The following is a 27,349-nucleotide window of genomic DNA, read 5'->3' on the forward strand; positions in this document are numbered from 1 at the left end:
TGTGAATGCATCCCTAATGTCTAAACATGACAAAGTTCCCTTGTTAACAAAGGACATTGATATAATAAATCGCAAAACTCCGAGAGATGATCCTAAGAATTAAATTCATTGCAAACCATTGACGGCAATGGACAAATAATCCATTCAAAATGAGAGGACTGGCCATACACACTTTAATTTCCCATCTTATTTTTCGCCTCGTGAACACAACATTAGAATGAATCATTTGTCAATTTCGCAAAGGTAGGAATTAAGACAGATAAGGTGGGTGAGTCAGCTTGCTACAACTTTATTCCAAACCTTTTCTTTTGTGCATATATATATTCATATTTATATATATTCATACTTGTATGTCTATATATAACCTCAATTCATCTACACAATTCCCCGCTCACATGGCTAACAACACATCTTTAACAAAATAATTCTAGAAGCACGTCATTCATTAGCATCTTTATATTTTTTTTTACAATTTTCTATCTCCCTTCGCATTCTGTAGTGTTTCTCTGATATTTGTTCCTTAATTTTTTTGAACACAAAAGTGACGAGACTATACAGTGAGACACGGTGCTACGCAACCCCACTCACACAAACGCACCACCACTTTCAAACCAAAACAAAAAAACAAACAAAAACAAAACGAGTGGCCGCGTTAATGCTAAGTGCTACGGCTAAAGGTCCTTTTGTTGACAATGGAATTTGGCGAAACATGACAATAGGACAGGAAATTCATGTGATTTTGATAGAAAGTTGCGGGGGGGCAGATTTTTCAAGAAGGAAGTTGCCAAAAAATACATATTGGTTAGCAGTGATTGAGTTCATGGAAGTTTGGAACACGTCAAAGTCGATACAAAGGTGATAAACTTGGCCAAAAAGTTTAAAAATGTCCCCTTTAACTGAAAAATTTCATATGAATTTCCACACGTTGACAAACGTTGGCATCAAAATTGACAGGAAGCCAAGAAACCTGACAGGAAATGCAGACAAATGCACTGTAACTTGACCAAAGTTAATGTAAAGCAGGCAGCAAGTTGAACATTCTGATGCCAAGGTGACTTTGATTGGCAGGAAGTGACAATAAAGGTGAGAGGAAGTTCGGTTAACATTAAAGTCATCGTGAAATTGACAAAAGTACGACTCAAACTGACAAGTTCTCGACAGCCTTGAAACTTGTTTTACAAAGTTAACGGAAAGTCATTCATGTTAAGTTGCCATCAAGTTGGCAGGAAGTTCACGTATAAAACAAAGTGAATTTCAAGATAAATCGACGTTGATCAAGTGGATGGTAAATCGACAAAATCAAAATCGGGTTATAAAAATGTGGCTGTGTGTACATACACCAAAAATTGCAGTGTTAAGTTACATGAGAGGCACTTTGACCCCCCTTTTGTGTGCCCTTAACGTTGACAAAAACTTTTTTTAACCATATTTAATTTGGCTTCAAGTTTCAAATCACCCCCCCCCCCCCCCACCACCCAAAGAAAAACCACAAAAACGAAACAAAAAGGTCATTAGAGCAGAACCGTACTTCCACATTTTTTTTTAATTTGGGCAAAATGTTAGCATTTGTGTTAGTAACCAAAATTATGGGTCATTACAATTTTTTAAACTAATTATAAAGTCATATTGTGTTGCCGTTGCAGCTCAACAAAAATGACTTACATTTTTATTAAACATGCTTGTGTTAGCATTTCTGTTCGCAACCAAAATAATTTTAAGGATTTTTTTAAGCAACCATCACAAATTCACAATCATGTCCAAAAATTATTAATTTTTACGTGGTAATATGTATAAAAAAATGAAAATAAAATAAAAAGGGGTGGGGGGGTGTTTTGTATAGAATACGGTCATGTAAACGTGACTTTTTGGTGGCTTCCATACTTGTTGATAACCATGTTAATGCATTTGGCAATGTTTATTTCCTGCAAAACGAAATTTGGGAGGACGTTATTTTTGGTGTTAGCTGAGATAAGAAAATAAAAAGTTAAATGAACAGATATGCGACTTGTTTGGGAAAAGCGGTTCCGTTCGACTGGCAGAAAAATGGAAGCAAAAAAAAACGAGTACAAATGATTCCAAACCAAGCAAAACAAAAAATATATATATATATAAACCACATTTCCCACCGCTGGACAAAAGAAAATCTGAGAAACCACAACCTTTGATAATTCCCTCTACAATTATGTACAATTTGACTTTATACAAGCAAAGCAGTGGCATGAGTGTGTGTGTCTGTTTGTGTGTCCATACTCTTGTCTTTGTACGTTTTTCTGTGTGTGTGTGTGTGTGTGTGTGTGTGTGTGTGTGTGTGTGTGTGTGTGTTAGGCCGAGCTGCTCTTGGAGAGGTTGGGGTAAACGATGGCGACCGTCACGGCGACCATCACGGCGATGAGCGGCATCCAAGGGCTCCAGCCGCCCTGTTAGCATATGCAAATATATCCAAGTTAGCTAGCTAGCACAGCTATTTAACAGTACGTGTGGTTAGTTAGTCAAAGGATAACATTAAAAACACCCATCGATGGCAATAGACGTCAAAGGGGCACCATTGATTGCAATCATTTAAAAAAAATGCAATCAATGCTTTAGCGGTCTTTTACGGTGATAGACGTCCCACCAGATTTGATTGGACGTCTAGGAGGGGTAAACACGAGTCAGGCCAGATTGGACGTCTAATGCCGTCAATGGCAGATTGAGTTGTGGACAAGGAAGCCGAGTCGGAGAACGTTTTCGAGCTTGTATTGTTGAAGCGTTGAGTCACGTTTAATGACGGCTTTGACACGAGGACGCACGGACGAATGGCGTCGCGTCTGCGCTTCTTGTTTGGACTCATTCTGATGATGTCATCGCGTGCGGTCCAGATTGCCACAGACACAAATGGCTAAAAATGTCATTTGTGGATATATTTTAAGAGTATTTCTGTGAAATGGTTTTTCAAAAAATGCATTTTGTTTGTGTTTATTTTTTGACCATATCAACGCCCTTTGATTTTTTTGACATATTTGTATTCATTTGAAATGAAAACTTAAATATGGAATGTATTTCTCATGTATTCTTTTATATATATTATGTAATTTAGTCATTGGGGATTAGCCTTAACAAAAAATTAAATAAAATGGAATAATTTTAAATTGGTGTTTTTGTTTAATCTCGAAAAAAGTAAACAAGAATGAGTGAAGAATAACTACAAAAATACAAGCTTTTGGACACGGAGAGTCGGTCTTGCATGCGGAGGACAATTGAAACATTTTCTTTTTTTTCTTTTTAAGGCAAAACCATCACAACATGAAGCTGCACATGCGTTTAAACAAAAAAAAAAAGAAGCCGAGTGAGCAGCTGTGATGGCGGTGGAATAAAAATAAACAACATGTTTGCCCACATGCCCTAAAAAGTTGCCAAATAGCATCTTTTTAGGGCTTTAAGGAAAACGTGGCCAGTGTGATGCGTTCAAGAACACTAACAATAATCAACTTCACGATTACTCTTGGCCATAACCAGAGTATTTCAGCTTGAACTGGTAAATCTAGTTTTCAATTAACATTTTGTTCACCTATCATTTTATTTAGTCAGCCCAAAAATATTTTAGCTAGTATCATTCTAACTGACAGCTGGCAAATGAGCAAAAAAAATACAGTAATCCCTCGAATATTGCATTTGCTGTAAAAATTGTGAAGTTTTATGCTCTTAAAAAAGATATGTATATATAAATAATTAATAGCGGAAAAAAATCTTGTAGTGAATTTGTGATAATTGAGGGATTACTATAGTCTATTTCTTAAGAAAAGAGGTTAGCAACAAGTGACCCTGAACGCATCACGGGCGAGAGGATTTTCACCATTTTTGCGTCAAAGCGGGCGGAGGGAAGCGTGGAAAAGACAGACGTACGAACGGACGGACGCACACGTCGGCGTGTACCTTTTCTACCACAACTGGCCGAAACACCAGTAGAGCAGAGCCAGGATAAGACCCATGAATATGGCTTGGACGGGCTGCAGGATGGATGGCTATTGGAGGGGAGGGGAGGGAAGGGGCGGGGTTTCGTGGGAGGAGAGGGATAAGAAGAAATCAGCTGGCAAATCAAGAAAAAGAAAAAAAACAACCGGGGAGGGAGGACCAAGCAGCGCTGGCGAGGAAGGAAGGCAGCAAAGCGGCATCTAGTTATCATATCATTTAGATTGAGGAATTGAACTATGGAACGATGAAAAATTAAGACTAAAGCTGCATTGAGTACCCTCGCAAAAACTCACTAAACTCTGTGATAATGAGTCTAGCCCAGGGGTGTCAGACTCGGGTTGGTTCGCGGGCCGCTTTAACGTCAACTTGATTTCACGAGGGCCGTTACCATTTTACATATAATATTTAGATTTTTTTAAATATAAATGGATTAAAAGAACTGGATTAAAAGCCCTGAATATTCAGTTTTTTATAGATCTAAAACAATGTTTATTTTAGCTTTTTATATATATTTTTAGATTTTACAAAATCATTTTTGAACTAAAAACACAGAAAAAATGGATTAAAAAATGACAATTATTGATTTCAAAGGGGGAAAATCAGGAAATTTAATATACATCGGACCATTTTAGATATAATATTTAGATTTTTTTTATGAACTGGATTAAAAGCTCCGAATATTCAGTTTTTTTATAGATCTAAAACAATGTTTATTTTAGCTTTTTATATATATTTTTAGATTTTACAAAATGATTTTTGAACTAAAAACACAGAAAAAATGGATTAAAAAATGATCATTATTTATTTAAAAGGGGGAAAATCAGGAAATTTAATATATATCTATACTCTTCATTTGAATTTGATCCTAAAACAGAAAGTCGGCACTCATCATTTACTTTCCCGGGCCACACAAAATGATGCGGCGGGCCAGATTTGGCCCCCGGGCCGCCACTTTGACACATGTGGTCTAGCCAATGGGAGTCCGTCTGGGAAAGGAACTCGACCGTGCCAATTTCAAAATAAAATACAGGAAGGGAGCATGAATAGCGAGTGCCAGAAAATAAATCCGTTCTGTTCTTTTATCCATCCGATAGGCCGGATAGCCGCCGTGGACGGCAATACACATCCGATGCGTTTGGACCGGGATCACCGGGGGCCTCTCCCGGTCCAAATGGATCGGACGCCCATGGATGTGGGAACGATTAGCAACTAAGCAATGGGCTGTTTGTTTACGGCGAGAGCGTCCTGTCGAGCTAAACATCCTGAAGCGGCGGTGGCGGGAGGGAAGTAGGGAGGGATGGCGGCAATCTGGCGTCCGTTTCCGTCATCGCTCGGTCTTTGTTTGGCGGTGCAATCACGGCATTTGCCATCATTGATTATGATTCGATTCAGTGGGATTCCATGGATTGGTTTTCTACCGTGCTGGCATTTGCATACATCCACATGTACACGCCAAAAAAACAAACAAAAAAAACACACACAAAAACAAGCAAGCACGCACGCATGTGAGGTGCTTCTGCTGCAAATGGAGAGTGCAAAACAGGAAGCAAAAAAAAAAAAACTGGATGATGTCGGGGGGCCCCGTTCCCACCTGTGTCGCAGGTGTGTGTACAAGTGTGTGCGTGTACTCACAGAGCCATTCTTGTCCTGCAGCAGCTTGAGGTTGCTCCTGCACTGCTCCAACTCTTGGTGGACGCCGCTCTTCTGCCGCTCCATGGTCTCGTAGCTTAGGCGGAGGTCCGACAGCTGCGACCGCGTGTCTTCGTACTGGGGCGTCAAAGATTCGGTGAGCAACGAGGTCCGGTCCGGTGGATATGTGGGTGTGTGTGTGCGTACCTCTTTCTGTAGGACTTGCGTGCGGTCCTGGGCCAGATCTAGCTGGCTCTTCAGCCGGCTCTCGTCCCGCAAGTGGCGGTCCTCCAGAGAACCCAGCTGGCCTTGGAGAACCTCTTCTCGCTTCTCCAGGGACTCCAAATTGTTGCTCAGGAGCAGGCTTTGAGCCTTGGTGCTGTCGGGAGAAACAAATAAATCAATTTTTTTCGCATGTAATCTTTTTTTTTTAATGGAAATTAATAGATTAGGAAATCCATTCCAACGGTTGGTAGTTTTTTGAAGACGGTGGAACGAATTACAGAATTTACATGTAAAGTACTGCTCTATTGACAAAATATTCAAGTTACGAAAATAGTTCGGTAACCAATTCATTTCGAATTACAGAATTTACATATAAAGTACTGCTCTACTTACGAAATATTCAAGTTACGAAAAAAGTTCTGGAACCAATTAATTTCAATTTACAGAATTTAAATATAAAGTACTGCTCTACTAACGAAATATTCAAGTTACAAAAATAGTTCGGGAACCAATTAATTCCGAATTACAGAATTTACATATAAAGTACTGTTCTACTTACGAAATATTCAAGTTACGAAAAAAGTTCTGGAACCAATTAATTTCGAATTACAGAATTTACATCTCAAGTACTGCTCTACTTACGAAAATAGTCCGGGAACCAATTAATTTCGATTTACAGAATTTACATATAAAGTACTGCTCTACTTACAAAATATTCAAGTTCCGAAAATAGTCGGGAACTAATTAATTTCGAATTACAGAATTTACATATAGAGTACTGTTCTACTTACAAAATATTCAAGTTATGAAAATAGTTCTGGAACCAATTAATTTTGAATGACAGAATTTACATAGCTCAGTAATACTGAGCTACTTACGAAAATGTCAAATTATTAAAAAAGTTCTGGAACCAATTAATTTCAAATTACAGAATTTACATCTAAAGTACTGCTCTACTTACGAAATATTCAAGTTACAAAAAATGTTCTGGAAGCACTTCATTTTGTAAGTAGAGGTACGAGTGTAAATGGGGTTCAACGTTAAAAATTCCCAATCATTCATCTGATGTACCTGCACAACTCGGCCTCTAGACGGTGCAACTTGTCAGTAAGAGCGCTCCTCTCCTCCCTCAGGCCGTCGCAGTCCTGCTGCAAAGACGTGCAGCGCTCCTGCAGTTCGACGCATTCCACTAAAAGTAGAAACTTGGTCAGGACGTAGGAATGGGCCAGTTTTTAAGCCAAAGGCGGCGGCGGCAAAAGGGCGCACCCTGTAGCTGACCGGCACGGCGGCGCGCCACGTCCTCCTGCAGCCGTCCGATCTCCTCCTGGTACTCGGCGGCGGCGCTCCGCCAGCGTTCCAGCTCGGCCCGGACGTCGCTCAGCTGGTCCCGCAGGTCGGCCAGGTCCCGCTCCCGCTGGGCGGCGGCGGCCTCGGCGGCGTGGCGCAGGACCAGGATCTCCTCTCGGGCAGAGTAGAGCTCCTCCCTGGTGCTGCAGATGGTGTTCTCCCTCTGCTCCCTCAGGGCCTCCATGTCGGCCTGAAGCTTCCCCAGCTGAGCTGCTCGGCGAGAAAAAGACGGCAAAGAAAAATTTATTAAAAAAAATGCTTCTAGGAATTATGGGAAATTTAATCATTGTCATATATTGACGATACATCTTGATATATAGATATATATATATATATATATATATATATATATATATATATATATATATATATATATATATATATATATATATATATATATATAGATTTTTTCTTTTAAAGTGGCATGAAGTTCTAATACAAGATCTACACAACAGCAATCGATTATGTTGTCATGTTATTCTTTTTCTCTAATACTTCGTGTTTTCATATTTATTTATTTACTTATATATTTATGTATTTATTTATTTATATCATTATTTATTTATTTACTTATATATTTATGTATTTATTATTATCATTATTTATTTATTTACTTATTTATGACCTATTTATTGATGTTTAAAACGTCTTTCTGTGTCTGTATTCTCACCCTCTTGCTACTGTGACAATGAAATTTCCAAAATACAGGATGAATAAAGCTATCCAATCCAATCCAATGTTTTTGCTATTTATATTCTTTTTTTAAAAACTATTTTACACATTTCCTCATAATTGTACTGTTAAAAATCTGTATCAATTTCCCCTTCCCCATTTAATATTACAAAAATAGACTTGCTATTGTCATTTTCATTGTTTTTTTCGAGCCAAAAGTATAAAAATATTCCATGGACATATTACTCACTATTATGATTCGTTTGTATAATATCCCTTAGCACAATGCCATTGTGTATATATATATAAATACTAACTTTGCAGGTACTGGATCTGTTTGGTTGACTCCTCCGTCTGTTGCGAGTTATTGCGTCTTTCCTCCTCCAGAAGAGCTACAACACACAACCAACATCATTTAGAATGTCAATTTTTATGATGGAAGACATTTTTTTTTTGGAACACCTTACCTTGAAGCTCTAGACATCTCTGTTTGCCACTATTGGCTAATTCCTGGGCCTCCAAAAGCTCTCTGTGGAGATGGTGGATGACCTGTTCCGTGTCGTCGGGCTCCAAACCGGCCCGGTGCAACTCAGCTACACCAGGAAAAAATAGGTAAACATAAATAATAAGTCGTTTACCAAGAGTACTGCTGCTTCAAAACAAGATTTGCTCTGAAATAGTTACCTTTGAGAAGAGCTACTCTGTTGAGTGGTTCGTTGAGCTCCTGGTCGTCCATGTTACCGTCTGCCACACAATTTTTTAGTCAAAACGTGTAAAACTCATACTTGTCACATTGTAATTACATAAGGCGTTTCTTTTTTGGAAATGATTCCGCGATATATTGATTCAAAATCCATCGGAATTCAATCTTTACATCTTTTTTTGGTGGAAATAAACAATGGGCGGCAACACTTTCGGTTAGCGTATTTTCTCGCATATAAGCCGTCTCTGCGTATAAGCTGCACCGTTAAGTTTTACAATTTCTGTCGTATAAGACGCCCTCATCATATGTGCTATTTCTGGAGTTTATTCCTAAAAAGTGTTTCCTGCACGTAAACAAATTCAAAAAGGAAGTCATGTGAGCAGTACAACCAGGAAGTGAGTCCGTAGCGGTCTAGGGAAGATGGCGGCGCCCTGAGCGAGCAATGGCAGGCACAAGTAAGTCAGTTTTTTCACGTTTTATGCAATATACAGTTTATTTTTTTCCTTGAATTTCATTCATAGATATCAAAATAATTATTTTTAGTGTTTCTCTATTTTGAAATAAACGTATTGTCTTGCATTATGGCATTTGGTCTTTGTCAAGTCCAATTTGTGCGCAGGTAAGCCGTACCCTCGATTCAGTCATCATTTTTTTGAGTGACAAATACAGCGTATATGCGAGGAAATACGGTAAGTCCACTAGTCGGCAGCAACATTTGAGAACCAATGAGGGGAAGCGTCAAGTTTGACTGACCTGAAGTGTCGTCACTGCTACGGTCTTTGCTGGGACTCAGCGTATCGGACATGTCCGACTCTTTGGCGTCCATTTGGTTTCCTGCGGAAGACGGGGGGAGTTAAACTCCAGTTCAAATTTGCTTTTTGGGCATATTTTACCGGTCAGTCGATCCGGGCTGGTCAGGATGTCGTCGTCTCCCGCCGTCTGGTTGTTCTGTAGTTGGGCATCTAGACGGACGGGCGCAGAAAATGGACGCCGTGGAGCAACGATTTATGGAATGAGCAGCGCAGTTACAATTTTTTTTTTTTAAAGATTCTCACCATCAAAGTTGGCCAGTTTGTGGATGGACGAACTGACGGCTTCCTTGAGCTGCTTCACTGCTGATAAAAAAAGAAAGAAAAGCAGGCAAAGTCAGTCAAGATATTTTCACTCCGGCAACTAATTAGCCAAACATTTACTGTATGTAAGAATGCATAATGAAGAGAAAAAAAATATAGGAAAATGACATTTTTGGGGAAGGTCTTTTTTTTTCCATTTTAGCGGAAACTAAGAACAAAGATACATTAAAGTGACATATTTTTCTGATTTTTGAAGTTTGATGAAGACTCGCGTGAGCATCTTGGAAGATGTTAGCATGGTCACGAGGAGGGGAAACTGTCTTAGCATAAGTTATTAGCACATAAGGTGATTTTTTGGGAGCATTTTCAGGTTGAAACAGTAAGAACGTGGAATGTGACGGGTGCAAAAACATTTTTTTACACGGTAGCATCCTCCATTGGCGTATTATGAGCGATTGTCACCGTTCCGATAAGCCACACGACTCTTGCAGTTTCTCTCCAAAATTTTGGGACAAAAAAAAGCCCTATCCTGACCAATGCCAAAAATGGCCCTCCATTTTTCATCCAACCCGCATTGTTCAGAGTAAAACACCCTGAGAAAAAGCATCATGATGAGCATGCAAAGAAGGTCAAAGAGCAGATTTGCGAATCCAAACTGGAGGCCGAATATAAGAAATGAATTTAAAGAAAAAAAGACGACTGGAACGAGAAAGCAAGTCCGAGGAAATGAAGAAAGATGGCAGGCCGGCACGTTGTACTCACACGGACACTCGATCAACTGTTGGATTCCCCCGCTGTTGTTAACGTGACAGTTGTCTGACAAAACAGAGATGGCGTGTTAATGGCGGCGCTCGGCCTTTCGCTCGAGATACGAGCACGGGCCACAAACATCGAGAGCCTCAACAAGGAATGGCGACAAACCAGAGGAAAACACAGAAGAACGGCGGACTGGAAATGGCGTCTTTTCAACCGAGTCGGAAGCAACAACAGCGAGCCGGATAGAGTCAAAGTAGTTTTTCAGTCAAAACATTCCTAATTAAAGGCCCCCCTAACCCTACCGCAACAATCCTGGATTCATATAACAATAAATAACATGATTACTACCGTATTTATTCATGTATAACGCACAAAATTTAGCACCCAAAAACTGAAGCCAAGTTTGGGTTCGTGTTATACACGAATCCCGGTGAAACACTGCTCTCAGCCGTCATGTATAATGGCAGACGTAAAACCGTCTTTGTCTGCCAGAGGGGGCGCAAGAGCCCGTTCTATGGGTCAGTGCTCACACTTAGAAAAAAAAGAACTTAAGAATGGAATCAATTGTTTGGTGAATCTGATCTTGAAAATTTTTAAACATTATGATGATGAATTAGACTTTAAGGATTTAAAATTGTAAATTCCATTTGAGAATTGTGCTGTTAGTAGTTTGTTTTACCAGCGTTCCGTACCATATGTTGTGAATAAATGTTTTGCCATGGCGATATGTATTCAGCATTTACCAGTTACCAGTACACACGCAAAATGGAAAAAAATATTGACACCAATTATTAGTCACAAATTATGGGTGCGCGTTATACTCGAATAAATACGGTATATGAGCCTATGAGTCGACGTGTAGCGAAAACAATCGGCTGGCAAGGCTTTTGGTGGCCAAGGCATAGAAACAATTGGAAAAACCACGGCTACCATCCACATCTCCTCCGACGGCCCCGTCGTCAGTGTCCGTATCCTCGTCCTCTTCATCTTCCTCCTCTTCCTCTTCCACCGGGCTCCCGGGCGACCGCGGTTGGGGCTCCTCCTCCAACGGGGGCTCCTCCTCCGCCGCCACCGCTTTAGGACACTCCTCCTCTTCATCTGTGGCGTGACCACATCACACAAACGCCGATATACGGAGAGGTCCGTGGCGCTCGTTCCGACGCCCGCTGCAAATCCGCCACCGTGTCCCGAAGCGAACCCCGTTTGCACACCGCACGCTGCCATCCTTTCGGCGGCCGAACCCGAGTCCATTTCACCCCAAATGTGCGCCACCGCGAAAAAGCAGCCAGTGGTAGGAAGAATTGTCCCGGAAAGCGTCGGACGAGCCGACGACGCAGACAAGACTGAACGGCATGCAAAAGCAGAGAGGAAGTGGACGGACGGGTGGTTTTCATGCGGGTAAAAAAGGGGAGCCGAGTGACAGCGGGACTCACCCAGACTGTTGTTTTCCTGAACGCTTTTCTCCTGGAGATGCTCTAAACGAACTGTGGACGACAACGGCAAGCGCGCGTTGACTGGCTTAACTCATTGGGGGACATTGACGGCGAGAGACATCCATTGCGTTCGTGGGTGAGGGTGAGGGTGACATTGACGAGGGGGGAATCCTGGATTCTAACCAGGTTACAAAATGAAACGATAGCCTTTTTGTCCGTGGAGTTGTTTAAAAATGTGCCCTTAAAGTGGTAAAAATCCTCATTTTGGACAAGGAGACCCATTATTTTTAGGGAGGAAAAAAAATCTGACCATGTCTGTAGACATTACGCAGTGGGTCATGTAGGCAACAAATATTATTTCTATAATATTTAGTTCATTACCTGGTAGTGGTAGCTAATCTGTTAAGAGAGTGATCTATTAAAGATTTTTAGATTTGTATATCTAATTTATCTGTTGGGAAAAATATTCAATTATACTCATTTGTGTTCAACTATTGCTTTCTCTATATTCAAAAAAAACAATGTGATACTTTGGATGGAGATTTGAGAAGTGGCGGGAATTTTTAGCTCTGTAAATGTTTGGTAAGTAAAATATACCTTTACTTACGAATGCCTCTCGATAAAAAAAAATCAGTTTACGAAATTCCTCCGAATGCAAATGCATTTCTTGTCTCCATTATTTTATTTTGAAATTGTCCTGGTAACATTATTGCGGCCTGTTTTACTTACGGTTGCTATTTTTTTTTAGGACTGTGGAACGAATGACAGAATTTACATCTAAAGCTACTTTCGAAATATTCAAGTCACAAAAAAGCACTTCATTTTGTAAGTAGAGGTACGAGTGTAAATAGGGTGCAACATTAAAAATTGTTTTTGGAGGACCGTGGGACGAATGACAGAATTTACATAGAAAGTACCGCTCTCCTTACGAAAAAAGTTCTGTAACCAATTCATTCCGTAAGTAGAAGTACGACTGTAATGACAGAAATGAAGCTTTTCATCCCAGCGTGCCCACAATTGTCACCATCACCAAAATGTTTACCTTGCAAAGCGGCGAGCCTCTCATTGGTGAAGTCGTTATCGGCCTGCAGCGCTTCGATTCGCGCCTGGAGAACCTGCTCTTTTTCTTCCATGGCCTCGATGCGCATCTCCAGCTCGCGCTTCTCCGCCACCCCGCGCTGCGTCAGCTCTTCCTGCCGTCCCTCCGCCGCCTGCGACGACAGAATCCCCCGTCGACACGGCGCTCGGACGGCGAGACGGGCAGGCGGCTCACCTTGATCTTGTCGACGAGTTCCTTGATCTCGTTGACGGCGGCGTTGTACTTGTTGGCCAGCTCCCGCAGCTCCTCCTGGCCGCGTTCGGACATTTCCTTCAGGTGGGTGCACTCGTCTTCCGTGTTGCTGAGCGAACGCTGCGGTGGGCCGAGCGATCGGGAAGTGAGCGGGCGTGGGAGCGAAGCGGCAAGCGAGCGTGTCGCACCTCCACTTCCGAAAGCTTCCTGACCACTTCGATCTTCTCCTGCAGGACCCTCCGGAGAGACTCCTTGGCCGTGGTCTCGTAGTTGTGTTTGTCCTCCTGCAGGGCCAGCAGCTCCTTACGGATCCCGTCCTCCGTCTGAGACTGCAAAATAGATTTGAGTCGCCGTTGAGTCATGGGACGAATATCGGAATAAAAAGCAGTTGTCGGTATGGGAGAGTACTGGGAATATGTCAACTTTGAAATTTAATTTCCAGAACCCAGTCGTCCTCCTACCAATGCTAGCTAACAGTTACGGATATTGCCCGTGAAGAAGAAAACGAAAAAAGTATATAGCTAAAAGTCGTTTAATTTTTGGGGGGAATGTGAAAAATAAAAGCCAGTCCAGTGATGTTTTTAACTTTAGGAAAGGAGTGATTTTTTTTAGCAGTCATAGTTTCAATGTTAGCGCCAATACATAAAAAATAAAAATAAAAATCAACAATGGATGCACAGTACACTGGTTTATTTTTGGCCCAAAATGTAAACTTACTGGCCATCAATGGGACTGAAAGATGAGCATCCACATCAGGTTGAAGCAAATTGAACTTCTATCGTTGTCAATAGCGAGCAGAGTTCATTTTGCCTCACTTTGTTTTTCACTTCCACCTATACATAGGTCACTTCCGGTTAATTTTGTATCATTTCCTATTGCTTTTGAAGGACCTTGCCAGAGGCTTCTTGTTCATTTTTCGCTTGATGCTGATTTTTTCCCAAAAAATGCCATCAGGCACAACAACGCTGTGGGCCGGATCGGACACCCTAGCGGGCCACTTTGACGCCACTGATCTACAGAGATGTAAGCTTTGTTGGAAGGAAGGGGAACGGTTGGATGGTGTACTAATGTGGTAAAAAAAATGCATTGAATGTGCACTAAATTTCTCCAAAGAAAGCTAATGTGAGCGTCACCTTGGAGTAGGCCTGCAGCTGACTGCCCATCACTTCCAGTCTGGACAGCAAACGGTCTTCGTCAATCATGGCCTGGACAACAAAGAGGGTTTAAATCCGTCCATCCGTCCATCTGTCCCACCCCAAAAGTCCTTTCCTACCTGCCAGCTGCTCTCCGATGCCTCCTGAGTGGTGGAGAGCAGACGCTGTAGCGTGGCTAGCTTCTGCTCCAGCATCTGCTCTCGGTGTAAGGCCTCCTGTACCAGAAAGGGAACACCAGTCATCATTTCAAAAAGGACCACAAGAGAGGAGTGCCTTTCTAAGCTAGCATGCTAATTCGAAGGCCGCCACAAACAGGAATTTACCGTATTTTCTCACATTTACGCCGTATTTGTTGCTAAAAAAAGATGACTGTATCAAGGGTACGGCTTATATGCACACATTAGACTTGATATGCACGAAACTGCAAGGTGACAAAGACGTAACGCCATAACGCATGATAATGCGGCCGATATGGTCATTTCTTTCAAAACGGAGAAAATAAAAATTGTTAAAACGCTACACAAAATGTATTTTGACGTCTATGAATGAAATTTGAGAAGAAGAAAAAACCTGAGACGTGAAAAAACTCACTTGTTCCTGCCATCGCTCGCTCAGGAGCGCCGCCATCTTACTGTAGTTTACCCTAGACCAGGTGAAAAGTAGACCGCTACGGACGGACACACTTCCTGGTTGTACTGCTCACGTGACTTCCTTTTTGAATTTGTCTACGTGCTGGAAACACTTTTTACGAATGTGCAATCCAGCAATCGATTTACACACTATCTCACTCGGGATGATTTTTCTCAAGATTTTTCCTTCAAAGTAACACATTAGTACTCCCTATTAAAACTATGAATATGGACGTGAAAATTGTCATCTAGGGGGAGTCTTATAGGACGGAAATTTTAAATTCAACGATTTTAAGGCAATTTTAAGGGTGCGGCTAATATGCGAGAAAATACGGTAGTAGAAATGCAAAGCGTCAAATGTGTGCGAGCAGAGTAGCGTGTGGTTTTGATGTGTAATTGCAAGTGGGGACCAATAGGAGCCACTGTATTACCTGTAGATACTGGGAGAGCTGGAACAGTTCCTGAGAATACATACTGGGAGTGTTGGCTGCAACCTGGAAGAAACCACGCCAACACAAATTGAAATGACTCAGAGTGAAGATCTTCTGATTTTGAATCTGTTACAGATTTTTTCATGCATTTTTGTCAGATCGACCCGATACGTCATTCTACCGCGAGCTAAGCTAACGTCATTTAATGAGGTTAATAAAATGTCGTCACGTGCTATACATTCCTCAGACAAGTTACACTGTTGTTCTGATGGAAGACCGACCGAGCCGGACTCGAGCTAAAAGTCCGTTCACGAAACTATGTGGCAGCATTCCTCAAATCAGGTGACCACTTCACACGTTGGTGTGCGAACTGCGGTCAAGTGTACGGTGGGTCAACACATCGACACAGATAGACGTCATAAAATGAGCCCCATTGCGCTCTTACCTTGTCTACAGGCAATGGTAGCGGAGCCTGGATGACACTGCAAAGATAAACAACAATACACATTTGGTTAGCCTAAAATAAGTGGCGAAAACATATTGTTCAGTTCCCTTTTTTATATATATTTTTACCCCGTGCAATCAGCATTTTTTATTATATTAACCTACTATATGCAGAGCACAAGTTTTGTATTGGCTTCAAAAGTTATGATGGTTTTTCGGTATGCTTAGATTGATATGTATGAAGTTTGTAGTACTAGTTTGACGGAATCCGAGACCTCTCCTTTAGGCGATCATTGACCAATAAGGAGACGAGCAAAACTTTTGAGCGTTGACACCGAGACGGATCTTAAGTGAAATAGCCCTACTACTCAGAACGGAATTTAACGCCTGTTCAAGGCATATCAAGGGCCATTTCCCTCAACTTGCATGGTCCCGCCTTTTAAAGTGACGCACACATTATTTTGGCGCATTCAATATGAAAATAGCCAATCCAAGACCGTTAAAATCCCCGCTTGATTTTCTCTCAAGCGCCCAAAAAAATCAATGCCACAGTATTTATCCATACTACAGCGACCAGCGTAAAAACGGGCGAAGTTGACGGCGTAACACAGGGGACTGTCCGCCCGTTAATGAATAACCCAACGCCAACAGTTTCAGAAACAACTTCGATAAAATACGACAAGCGCCAACTTACTAAGCGACTTCAAAATGGAGAATGTGGCACGGCGTATCCACCAAATAAAATCCCTTACATTGCCTGCTGGGTTTGTGGCTAATTGTTACCGGCGTGTTGTTCCTCGGGCATTGGACGGCTGGCGATGTCACACGGGGCAGAGTTCAAACGCTCTATCTGCTATTGACTATTCACTCGCCGGCCAGATTCTTGATTTCTCCTCACATAAAGTTGCCGGCGACACCTCTCAACACGTCGCTTGTTTGAATTTGTGCGAGCTCCGCCCCTTTAGCCAAGCGAGCGGCGTTGCACTCACTCGCTTCGTCGGCGTGCCTCCATCCCGTCGGGCAGGAACAGTTTGATGCTTGACACGATGCAGCCATGTGTGACTGAAACACACACGAAAAAATAAATTAAAATACCTATCAACTTATATGTTTTCCTGTATTTTACATGTTTTTTTATCATTTCAAGATAAAAAATGCAAAGCCAATGTTCACCGAAATGACAATTTGAAAGCTTTGGTAGTAGAGCTTAAAAATCTGAGCCAAATGTCCATATTATAAAAACTTAGGCGATCCCCAAATTGTCTTTTAGGGCAATCCCAAGTCTGACGATTCAAATGCTAACCGTTCCCAGCGAGATCGGGATATTAGCCTCGCTCGCCTCAGTCGATGGGAATAGCTCGATCACATGGGATGAAATTGAAGGACGATTTTTTTGTTTTTGTTTTTTTGGCGTAACACACCTTTGCGCGTGTTCTCGGTGACGTCCACGCCGAACTGGATGACGTCCCCGGACAGGACTTCGCAGGGCGGGCTCTCCTCCGAGCCGCGACTCAGCCGCTGGCTGTTTATGAAGGTGCCATTGCTGCTTTTAGTGTCCTGCAGGTAGAACTGACACAACAAAAGGAAAATCAGGCAAAAATGAAAACTCGACTTTCATAACGTACTTGATTGAAGGGGTTGCGAAGGTCCTCTCCTCTAAATGTTAAATAACAATGAGTTGTTTTGAAAATATTTTCTTGTTTGTTACAGAGAATTTTATTTTATTTTTTTAATTTTGGGGGTTTGTCTTTAAATTCCTGCAAAATAAATCCAGTCTGTTATGGGAAGAAAATGGTGTTGTCATGTAAATAGATTGAGGTTTGAAATGCAGGAAAGTGTCAATATTTTCTCTCTTCTTTCCTTTTAACTTTCATTTAATTATGAAAACAAGAAATCTAAATATTGTCCAAATCCTCTAATAATCTTCTAAATACATTTTAATTAAATAAAAATACCCATGAGTATTCAGAGCAAATCTTAATGTTCTTAATTTCTAAAAATCTTTACATTTCATGATTCAATCTACCTACATATTCATTTAAAATTAAAATAAAAACAAAAATAGTCTTTAATATAACACGACTTTGTTAAATAAAGAAGGAAAAAATTCCAATGACTATTCCGAGGATTTTCTTTGTAAAAAAAATGAATTTAAACGCCATTTTGCTTTCCAAAACAATCCTACACATCCATAAACAATCCCCTTTTTTTCATTTTTGGTTCCAAAACACCACCGGCAAAATTATCTGGCGATGAAAATAATCGTTTGGAGCATCCCTAATCTACAGGTGCGCTCCACCACCATACGACCAGTCAATTGTTTATCCCAAAAGTGCTTTATGAATGGCTTGCGACCTGTCTGAGCTGTGCACTTCCTGTCCAAATCATGAGGCAATCCTCCATATTTGTCATCGCGGCGAAAACGGCGCATCGTCGTGAAGCCAAAACACCTCGCCAACTTACTCGCTCGTTCCTTCGTCGGTCTGCGACGGCACGTGAATGTCAAGCGCGTGCTCACGGAGGCCAGCGGACGCATCGTACGGCGCCGCGCGCGGGCTAACGGGCCCACACGCTAGGACGCGGCGTGCCGCCTGACGTGTGGACGTCGTACGACGGAATGAAAACGAGGCGGCGTTGATCTAGCGGGCGCATCTTCTCGCCATTCAGACTGCGGTGCGCCATCCGCGGCGCGCATAAAAACACACGCAGACTTACCTCTTGTCGCCATGGTAACCTGGAGATAAGGGCGGGACATAACTTTACAGCGTACTGCCCAGCAAAGCCTCGCCAACGTTATGCGTCACAAAAAATGGGAGACGCAAATTTACACACATTTAAAAAAAAAAAAAAAATTTTTTAAAAACAGGACATTGTGGCGCTTATTTAACAAAATGGTGGCGTGATTGCGTTTCCCTTAATTCTGCACCAACGCAAAAAAAAAAAAAAACGGAAAAAATGCAAGGCTCCGCCCAGTCCTCGTAGATATCTTTATGCGAGGGAGATGTGGCAAGAAAGGAAATCATAAGCAGCCTCTCGCGTCTCGTATGCTCGTATCTCAAAATTTGTCTCGTATCTCAAGGCAAATATTTGCTCGGAATTTTACCCGTATCTCAAATTGCTCGTATGTTAGGGCATTCATATGTCAAGGTATTACTGTAAGGGGTCTACAGTTACTATATTTTTATTTAATTATTATTTTCACTTTTTTGTTAGTTTGCCCAAAAAAAGTATCCTCAATGCGTTAATCGCACATATTCTTTTTATATGTGTATTTTTATTTTAATAAATACATGTTTATTTATCTATTTTCTTAAATAAAAAGTTGCACAGGGATGAATAAATGCATTTTTTTTGTTTTACTACTATTTTATTAATTAGTTATTAGTTTTAAAGTAGTATTTAGGGTCATAACCGGAGTGTGCATCTGTTATACATTCACTTTTTTTTTTTACAGTATTTGATCAATTTATTTAGTTTATAAATACATGTTACTACAGCTACTACATTTTTATTTTATTATCATTTTAACTTTTTTGTTAGTTTACCCCCCAAAAAAGTATCCTCAATGCGTTAATTGCAAATATTCTTTTTATGTTAATTTTTATTTTTATCTCTATGTCAAGGAATTACTGTGCTGGTCACATTTGTTTTTACAGGTCTAAAAAAGGGGGGCAACGGACGGGTATTAGCAAAACATAGCTTGTAAAAAGCTTTAAAATCATCAAAATAAAACCAATGTGGAACTAAAGAAGACAAGTTTTGATTTCTACTGCCATGAATGCCTCACATACCTTATTTTATATTTCTCAGAGACGCAACAGGAAGAGCCAACAAGTGTCAAATCTTCAGGTTTCGCCGCATTCGGCCACACCTGCCGCCATTTTGTGACTCATCAAACGAAAGGTGTGTTCGCCACTTTTAACGCGGGTCCAAAAACACCAAGGTGTGCTTTTAATAGCTAAGCTCAACAGAAAAAACACAAAAAATGTGATGACCTGTCAACCCACTGTTGGCCAGATAAGCCATCTTCAAGTTTCAACCCTCACGCGCCACTATTTGTAAATCATTTACTTTAAAACAGAGCCACCTTTTTTTTTTAAAGTCAATGTTTTCAGTACGAGTCAGCGTAAGAATTCACGTGTCTCCAAACTAGCGAGCCGATAACGCTCGCAGTTCATTCATTGGCTTCTTTGCACGGCGCTTAGCAACTCGCTATTCCAAGCATTCCTCTCTCACATGACCAAAACATGCGCGATTTAGCCCGGTCTCGTCTTCGAAACTTTGGAACAGTAATACAGTAATCCCTCGAATATCGCGGATAACGTACACCAGACATGGCCACGATAATAAAAAAAAAACAGTGGGCTCACCCCTATTATGAATACATACCATGCTACGTTTTACTGTAAACCATTTCCGTGCTAATTTAAATGAAGTCAAGGTGGAGCCTGTCACAATATGGCCACTTATTTTTTCTTACGTCATCTTTGACACATGCGTTTTAAACTAGTGTTGTCCGAATGTCGGAATCTATTGGAAATCAGGCTCGATGGTGTCATTTTCAGGATGGAAATCGGGTTATAAAGCTTAAAAATATCTTTTTGCGACAGGGCTAGAAATAGTCAAATAGCATATTATTATTTTTATATACTAAAGCTTTAAAAAATCATTTGTTTTGGCAACAGGGCTAGAAATAGTCAAATAGCGTATTGTTATTTTAATATACTGTGTTTTATTTAAGAATGACCTTGCAGAACATACTGTCTCGTTAGGGGGGTTATTTATTCATTTATTTATTTTAATTGAACAAAATAATACATAATCGGCAAGAAATTGAGAAAAGATATCGCCCAGTACAATTTGTTTTTGCGACAGGCCTAGTAATAGTCAAATAGCTTATTATTATTTTAAGTGTGTGTGGGATTTTTCTAAGAAATAATTTTTTTTGCAGAATATATGGTCACATGGGTGGTTTATTTATTTATTTTTCTTTGAAATGGATAAAATGATCGCATATGGCCAATAAATTAAGAGACAAGATATCGCCCAGTACAATTAGTTTTTGTGACAGGCCTAGTAATAGTCAAATAGTTTATTATTATTTCAATATAGTGTGTATTTATTGCAGGTGAATATGTGCTTCATTAAAATACACTGTCACATTAGTGGTTCAATTGTTGACGTCTTTTTTTAATTGACAAAATGGTCGCCAATCGGCAATAAATTATGACAAGATAATTTAGTTTTTGCAACAGGCCTAGTTCTACTCAAATAGCTTATTATTATTTTAATATAGTTTGTGTGTTTTAGTCAAGAATGACTATATATATATATATATTGCACCTGAATGGGTGGTTTATGAAAATATACTGTCATATTTGTATTTAAATTGTTTTTTTTTTTAAATGGACAAAAAGATTGCAATACATTTTCAGACAAGATAATTGTGTTTTTGCGACAGGCGTGGTAAAGGTCAAATGACATCGTGAGCCCACTATAAGCCACCTGTAGAAGAGATTGGGAGGATAGTAAAGATTAGGGCATGTCAGCGTGACATTTTGACAGCCCAGGAATGAGGTAGCGGCCTTTTTGCTCAATAACCGTAGCTTCCTCTTGCACTAACAACTTGCTTTTTTCACGACTGTGCACGCCAGGCGGGGTTGGAAACGTCAAGGGCGACTTGACGTTGTAGGACGCCGAGAAATGCCGGTAGGAGTGTCGCACGGAAAAACCCGACTTGCTGCTGGCGTGTGACATTTGAGACGTGGCGTGTAAAAATCCAGCCAGTTAGGCCTCACACGCCTTTAACAGTTTATTCTGGGATAATTAAAACTTTAAATAGGGATGTGGCTGATCAGAAATCAAAACTGATTTTTTTTTGGTTGCTATGGCAGTTACGAGTTAAAATAAAATTATCCACAAGTATAATGTAAAAAAAGTATAGCGTAATCCCACGAATATATATATATATATATATATATATATATATATATATATATATATATATATATATAAATAAACTGTTTGTACACTATTAAAATGGTAAAAATGTGCAATAAATCCCAAATAAAATATCTCAATTCATGGCATTGGGTGACCAAGTTTATATATTTATAAAATACATTTACACAATTTGTTTGCAACCTAATTTTGGTGCTTCACAAATGAAAAAAGGGTTTTGTGATTTATTGATTTTATTTATATTTATTATTATTAAAATATTGTGATAGCGCTACATAAATTAGCTGGAGAAAAGACATTTGGGTAGATAGCACTTTATTACCCTACCTAAAATTGTCAACAATTTTGATCATCAATTGTGTTGAGAATTTACAGCAAAAAAATAATTAAAAAAAAAAAATCAACATTTTATCCATCCTATTTTTTTTTAAAACAAAAACACCTATCTTTTGCATTTTGGTACGTTTAATTTAATTCCTAAAATACATTTTAAAGAAGAAAAATATGAAAACTCTACATTTTGTTGACAGAAATGGTGCAAATTGTCCCCCCAAATATTGTCACTAACAGGGATTTTTAACGGCAAAAAAGACTAAATATCCTATATTTTCATCATTTTTTTCACCCAAAAAAAACCATTGTAAAAGGAAGGCAAACCAATTTATTATTAAAGCTTCATGCAACCACTTGGACTCCCCGCTGGTCCTCAACGCAAATGCGGCGCCCCCCACCCCGCTAATAAACCACTCAGCGTCGCCCTCAAGCCGATATGTAGCAGATTACAACGGATTGAAGACCACCGGCGTCATGGGCTCATGCGCACGTCATGTGACCGGATGGCAGCGGCTTTACTTTCTAGAGGACGCAAGTGGTCGTCACCTTGCGGTCGTCAAGTCTCAATATTTATCCATAATGACATAATCCCTTGTACGTTTGTTTGTAAATGGATCGTACCACTTGGCTGGAGGGAGGGGGGGGGGGTCGTGTTCCTCCCCTGGCAAATACGCCTGGACTTTGGAAGATTATATTTACATTGCGCTTGCCTATGCATGAACATATGTTTCTCATAGGGAGGTACATGTTCATTAACATTATTAATAATAATGTATTTGTAAACTAAATAAATAGATCAAATAGTGTAAAAAAAGAATGTATAACAGATACACTGGTTATGAACCCCAATACTACTTTAAAACGAATAACTAATTAATAAAATGGTAAAAAAAAAACATTTATAAATCCCTGTTCAAGTTTTTATTAAAGAAAATAGATGAATAAACATGTATTTTTAAAAATAAAAATACACATATAAAAAGAATATTTGCGATTAACATATTGAGGATACTTTTTAGGCAAACTAACAAAAAAGTGAAAATAATAATAAAAAAAAATGTAGTAGCTGTAGAGAAAGCCCTTACAGTAATACCTTGACATAAGAGTGCCCCAACATATGAACAATTTGAGATCCAAGTAAAATTCGGAATATGTATTTGCCCTGAGATACGAGACAAATTTTGAGATAAGAGCATACGAGATAGCTAGGTGGCCGAAACACAAGAGGCTGCTTATGATTTCAGCATGGCACTGTCTTTCTTGCCGCATCTCCCTCATGCAAAGAAATCCAAGAGCAATGGGCGGAGCGTTGCATTTTTCAGGTTTTTTTTTTGCTTTAGTCAGTGCAGAGTTAAGGAGAAAAAAAACAATGGGTCTAAAGCTAGCAGGAGCAATGAAGGGTAGTGAACGTTGATTTGAGATACGAGTAAAACAACATACTAGCTCAGTCCCGGAATGCATTAAGATCGTATCTCAAGGTATTGTTGTACAAGTCTTCTTAAAAAATGATTGCCTGCCACTGACAATAGATGTCATTTATTCAAATAACAAAGTGGACTGGACGTCTGGTGCCGTCAATTGCAGCCAACGAGCTCAATAAAGCCCTTTTAATGCGGTGTTGTCTAATGTGGCTAGGAGAGAGAAATAAAGGTGCCAGTTAGGACTTGTGTTGGGAGACAACCCAGCGGCTCTAATCTAATCCCATGACTCCTTGGGCCGGTCGAACCTGTTTTGCGGGAGAAGCGATGCCAGAAACGCTGCAATCCGTCCACCGTGCCTCCGACCCGTTTTCAATTTCAAATCCAAAATGAAATGCTAAGCGTGTGTTTCATCATTTTGATCAGATTGCTCCCCGCGGAATTTATACGTGTTCTCGTGGCTCCCCCGATGGGAGGATTTTGAGGTAAAAAAAAAAATCTTTAATTAGCTAATGAAGATTAAAGCATTACGCCATGAGACTTGACTTGTCTGTCCAGTTCAAGTTCAGGGGAGAACCGCCTCAGTACACCAGAATACAGTAATCCCTCGATTATCGCGTCTTCACTTATCGCGAATTCACTACTTCGATTTTTTCCTGGTATTAATTTAAAAAAATAAATATATATATTGATTGAATCAATGGTATGGCTTATATGCGCACAAATAAGACTTGGCATGCACGAAACTGCACGGTGACGAGGACGAAACGCAAGACAATACGGTCGTTTCTTTCAAAATAGAGAAAATATGAACTGATAAAATACTCAAACAAATTGTATTTTGATGTCTATGAATGAAAATCAAGAAGAAAAAACGTATATCGCATAAAACGTGAAAAAAACCTCACTTGTGCTTGCCATTGCTCGCTCATGGCGCCACCATCTTACCTAGAGATGACAAACCAAACCGCTACGCACACTTCCTAGTTGTACTGCGCACATGACTTCCTTTTTGAATTTGTTTACATGCAGATTTCCCCGTCAAAGTAACACATTTGTACTCCCTATTAAAACCATGAATATGGAGGTGAAAATTGTCAATCAGGGGGCGGCTTATATGGGAGAAACTGTAAAATTCAATGGTTTTAAGGCAATTTTATCGGTGTGGTTTATACGCGGGACGAGAAAATATGGTACTTTGTAAAAAAAATAGGTCGACGCAACCCGCTGTGTCACCGCCATTAATTAATTTGTCACAATGGTAAATATTTGGGCACCGTACATAAATCTGTTCTAACCCTTTCCTCCTCAGGCTGCGCAATAATGAGGGGAAAAAGCATAAGAGTGTCTTTATTTAACAAAGCATCCCTTGGGTAAGAAGGACATTTCCTGTGTCGTGCCGAGATGACTTATCGCTCCCAGGACACAAGGCCGGGTTTGTTTCTGCCCCAGGATGGCTTTAATGGACGGGCTCCCTTAAAATAAAGCAATTTGTTGGGGTTTAGTCAAAAGTTGACACTTAGAGAATCACAGGAAAGGATTTTTGGAGTTAGCGAGGGGGGGATTTGGGTGTCCCACGTTGAAGGACCTTCTTTTTTGCAGGATTTTAAGACTACCATGTTTTTTTGGATCCGAAAAATGCTACTTTTTCCTCTCTTTTGCCCCGCGGCCTTTATAACGACATGCTAACTCGTGGATATGTTTGCAGGTTAGCTAGCATAGTGTTTTGTTTTTGTTGTTATCATTTGTGCCCTTCCCTCATTATGTTGTTGACCACTTATGTTGTACTATGTTGACTACTTATTTATTAGTTTTATTATTTATTGTTATCTATTGATAATTTATTTGTTTTTGTGCACTGTTGAAGTTTTAAATCTCATACTTGTACATTAGCTAAAAAACATTCATTTCAATTTAAAAAAAGGCCCTGTTAAATACAGGCACGTATGTATCTACAATTTAAGAAAACTGCAGTTGGAGTCAGAAATAGTTTACTTTTGACGGCATTTTGGAATTTTCTAACTAAACCACGATACCCAAAGATGAACTTTAAGGGTTAGTCTTACCTTGCCAGTCTTGTGGTCGAACCAGACCAAGGCGTGGTTCCTGGAAAGCACCTTGCAGTCGAAGGTGGCATTGTTCTGCGCCGGACGGCAGCGAGCCACCGACCGGCCGATCTTGACGGGCTCATCCAGGTAAACATGCCTCTCCTGGAACGGGTGCGAGTTTGGTCGGCAGGTGAACACGGCCAGAGCTGAAGGCATTGATTTTGGCTTGAGAGTGTTACTCCAACCGGACACGAGGGGCAGGTTTTCTTGCTCCAGAATGGCAGGTGTCGCGGTCCAATCCCCCAAACGAATCGTCCGGTGAAAGTGGGGGGTTGTCTGTGATCAGTTTTCTGGTTTTCTTTGAATTTGTTCGAGAGGCTGGTCAGGTACTAACTCATGAACATTGTCCACTTTAGCACGGCTCAGGTAGAAAACTTGCTTATATACTTCGGGTGAGGGGGGCCTTGAGTCAGGACATACATGACGGTGTATTATAAGGACAGTCTGGCAAACAGCCCCACACGTCCATCAAACTATTCCAGTACTGAAGCACAGCTTGATTACTTTCGTGTGGCGATAATAAACCTGTCTCGGGAAAAGTCAATACACCTCTCGGTGCCTATTTTTGCTAGCAACTATCCATACAGTCACTCATTTCTATTCATTTACATAGGTGAATGAGAGAAGCGTTGTAATTGGCGTTGCTTCCAAAAAACAAGAAATAAACAAACGCCCAAACGCTGAGTTTGGGAGTTAAGAGGGAGCCTGGTTGAAACGATAAATCACTCCCGTCCTCTCTTCGAATTAATACATAAACACTCCCGAGTCGGGATTAGCAGTACGAACTACCGGGGGAATGCTAATTGGCTAACGCGGGTAGGCTGCTAATGAGTGCTGACAAACTTATCGTTTGGGCCCCGGAACGGTCTTCGCGCACCCTTCTCGACCAGTTCGCTTACCGAGTGGGAGCCAAATGCCATTTTAGTCACCCTCGCGAGGGGATAAACCGGGTTGTTTGGCCACTCACCACTCGTTGAGCCGTCTTAGCCTTTAGCAGCTAACCGGCTAAGTGACAGTCGGCGGAAAAAGAAGAAGCAGGGGGGAGTTTCTTCTTCGCCCCCCCTGCTCGGATCCACGGAAAATCCCCGGCTCGGGCCCAACGAAGCGCGCTGTCATGCGCTTCTCCGGCTAGCGTGTCCAAGTTATTGGTGTCGCCGCAGTGCAGTTTCCTGGTCGGAAGGTAGAAGTTGTCCTCCTTCGTGAGTCGCGGCCGCCATAGTGGAAGGAGAGAGCCGACTACTGGCGGTGTTGCATTCACGGACACAATGACATCAACTTCGACTGGCTCCTGACCTCATCAGATACCACCGCGCATTTATATATCGGATGTGAATTAAGTTTTTATTTTTAATCTATTACTTTTTGAGCAAATTTAATTCCAATTACAATGTTTTTTAAAAAATTAATTAATATTTTTATTATTTTAATAGAGGACAGGGGGCTCGTTAACATCCAATTGTAGCAATATGCTGCCTTCATGGTGTGTCGTAATAATGGTAAATACCACTTGTTGAGTCAAAAATTACACGTGAACGCCCCCTTAGGTCATATTTTCTACTGCAGAACTGATACGTATTTGATTATGATATCCAGGTTTCTGAGATAGGGTGACCTTTAACTTTTAAAAAGGCGTATCTTAAAAAATCACCTCTAAAACTAACCCTATGCATTTTAATGCATTGTCTTTTTACTGTAAAAGATAAATTAATAGGTCCATGTTTGCTATGTTTTATTTTGCTATGACAAATAAAACAGGAGTAGTATGACACACTTGTAAAATTGTAAACCAAC

At 40.5% G+C, this 27,349-nt stretch overlaps 1 protein-coding gene across 3 annotated transcripts; it reads right to left on the reverse strand.

Annotated features, from left to right (window-relative positions):
- Positions 1-273: 273 nt before the first annotated feature.
- Positions 274-26,841, reverse strand: slmapa (sarcolemma associated protein a). 3 transcript variants are annotated; one of them, XM_077603770.1, is made up of 25 exons: positions 25,517-26,841; positions 17,160-17,307; positions 16,728-16,800; positions 15,740-15,776; positions 15,295-15,357; positions 14,354-14,449; positions 14,214-14,285; positions 13,269-13,409; positions 13,063-13,200; positions 12,832-13,000; positions 11,790-11,840; positions 11,287-11,454; positions 10,363-10,416; positions 9,583-9,642; positions 9,421-9,489; positions 9,281-9,361; positions 8,509-8,568; positions 8,292-8,417; positions 8,142-8,216; positions 7,072-7,362; positions 6,877-6,994; positions 5,788-5,959; positions 5,584-5,718; positions 3,913-4,001; positions 274-2,417 (listed from the first exon to the last, which is right to left on the reverse strand). In XM_077603770.1, the coding sequence occupies exons 1-24, from the start codon at positions 25,712-25,714 to the stop codon at positions 3,918-3,920; spliced, it is 2,679 nt and encodes an 892-aa protein (XP_077459896.1). In that variant the 5' UTR covers positions 25,715-26,841; the 3' UTR covers positions 274-2,417; positions 3,913-3,917. The 3 variants fall into 3 exon arrangements, with proteins under 3 accessions (XP_077459896.1, XP_077459895.1, XP_077459897.1); XM_077603769.1 differs by lacking the exon at positions 3,913-4,001; XM_077603771.1 differs by lacking the exons at positions 3,913-4,001; positions 11,287-11,454.
- Positions 26,842-27,349: the final 508 nt, after the last annotated feature.

Source organism: Stigmatopora argus, chromosome 6 (assembly GCF_051989625.1).
Source record: "Stigmatopora argus isolate UIUO_Sarg chromosome 6, RoL_Sarg_1.0, whole genome shotgun sequence".
NCBI lineage: Eukaryota > Metazoa > Chordata > Actinopteri > Syngnathiformes > Syngnathidae > Stigmatopora > Stigmatopora argus.

Excerpts from the sequence above, each read along its gene's own strand:
- slmapa (XM_077603769.1), bottom strand. The coding sequence starts at position 25,714 with ATGCCTTCAGCTCTGGCCGTGTTCACCTGCCGACCAAACTCGCACCCG. Across the intron at positions 13,001-13,062 it reads AACTCGTCGACAAGATCAAG|GCGGCGGAGGGACGGCAGGA; the intron begins GTGAGCCGCCTG and ends CTGTCGTCGCAG. Across the intron at positions 7,363-8,141 it reads ACAGATCCAGTACCTGCAAA|CTCAGCTGGGGAAGCTTCAG; the intron begins GTTAGTATTTAT and ends CTCGCCGAGCAG.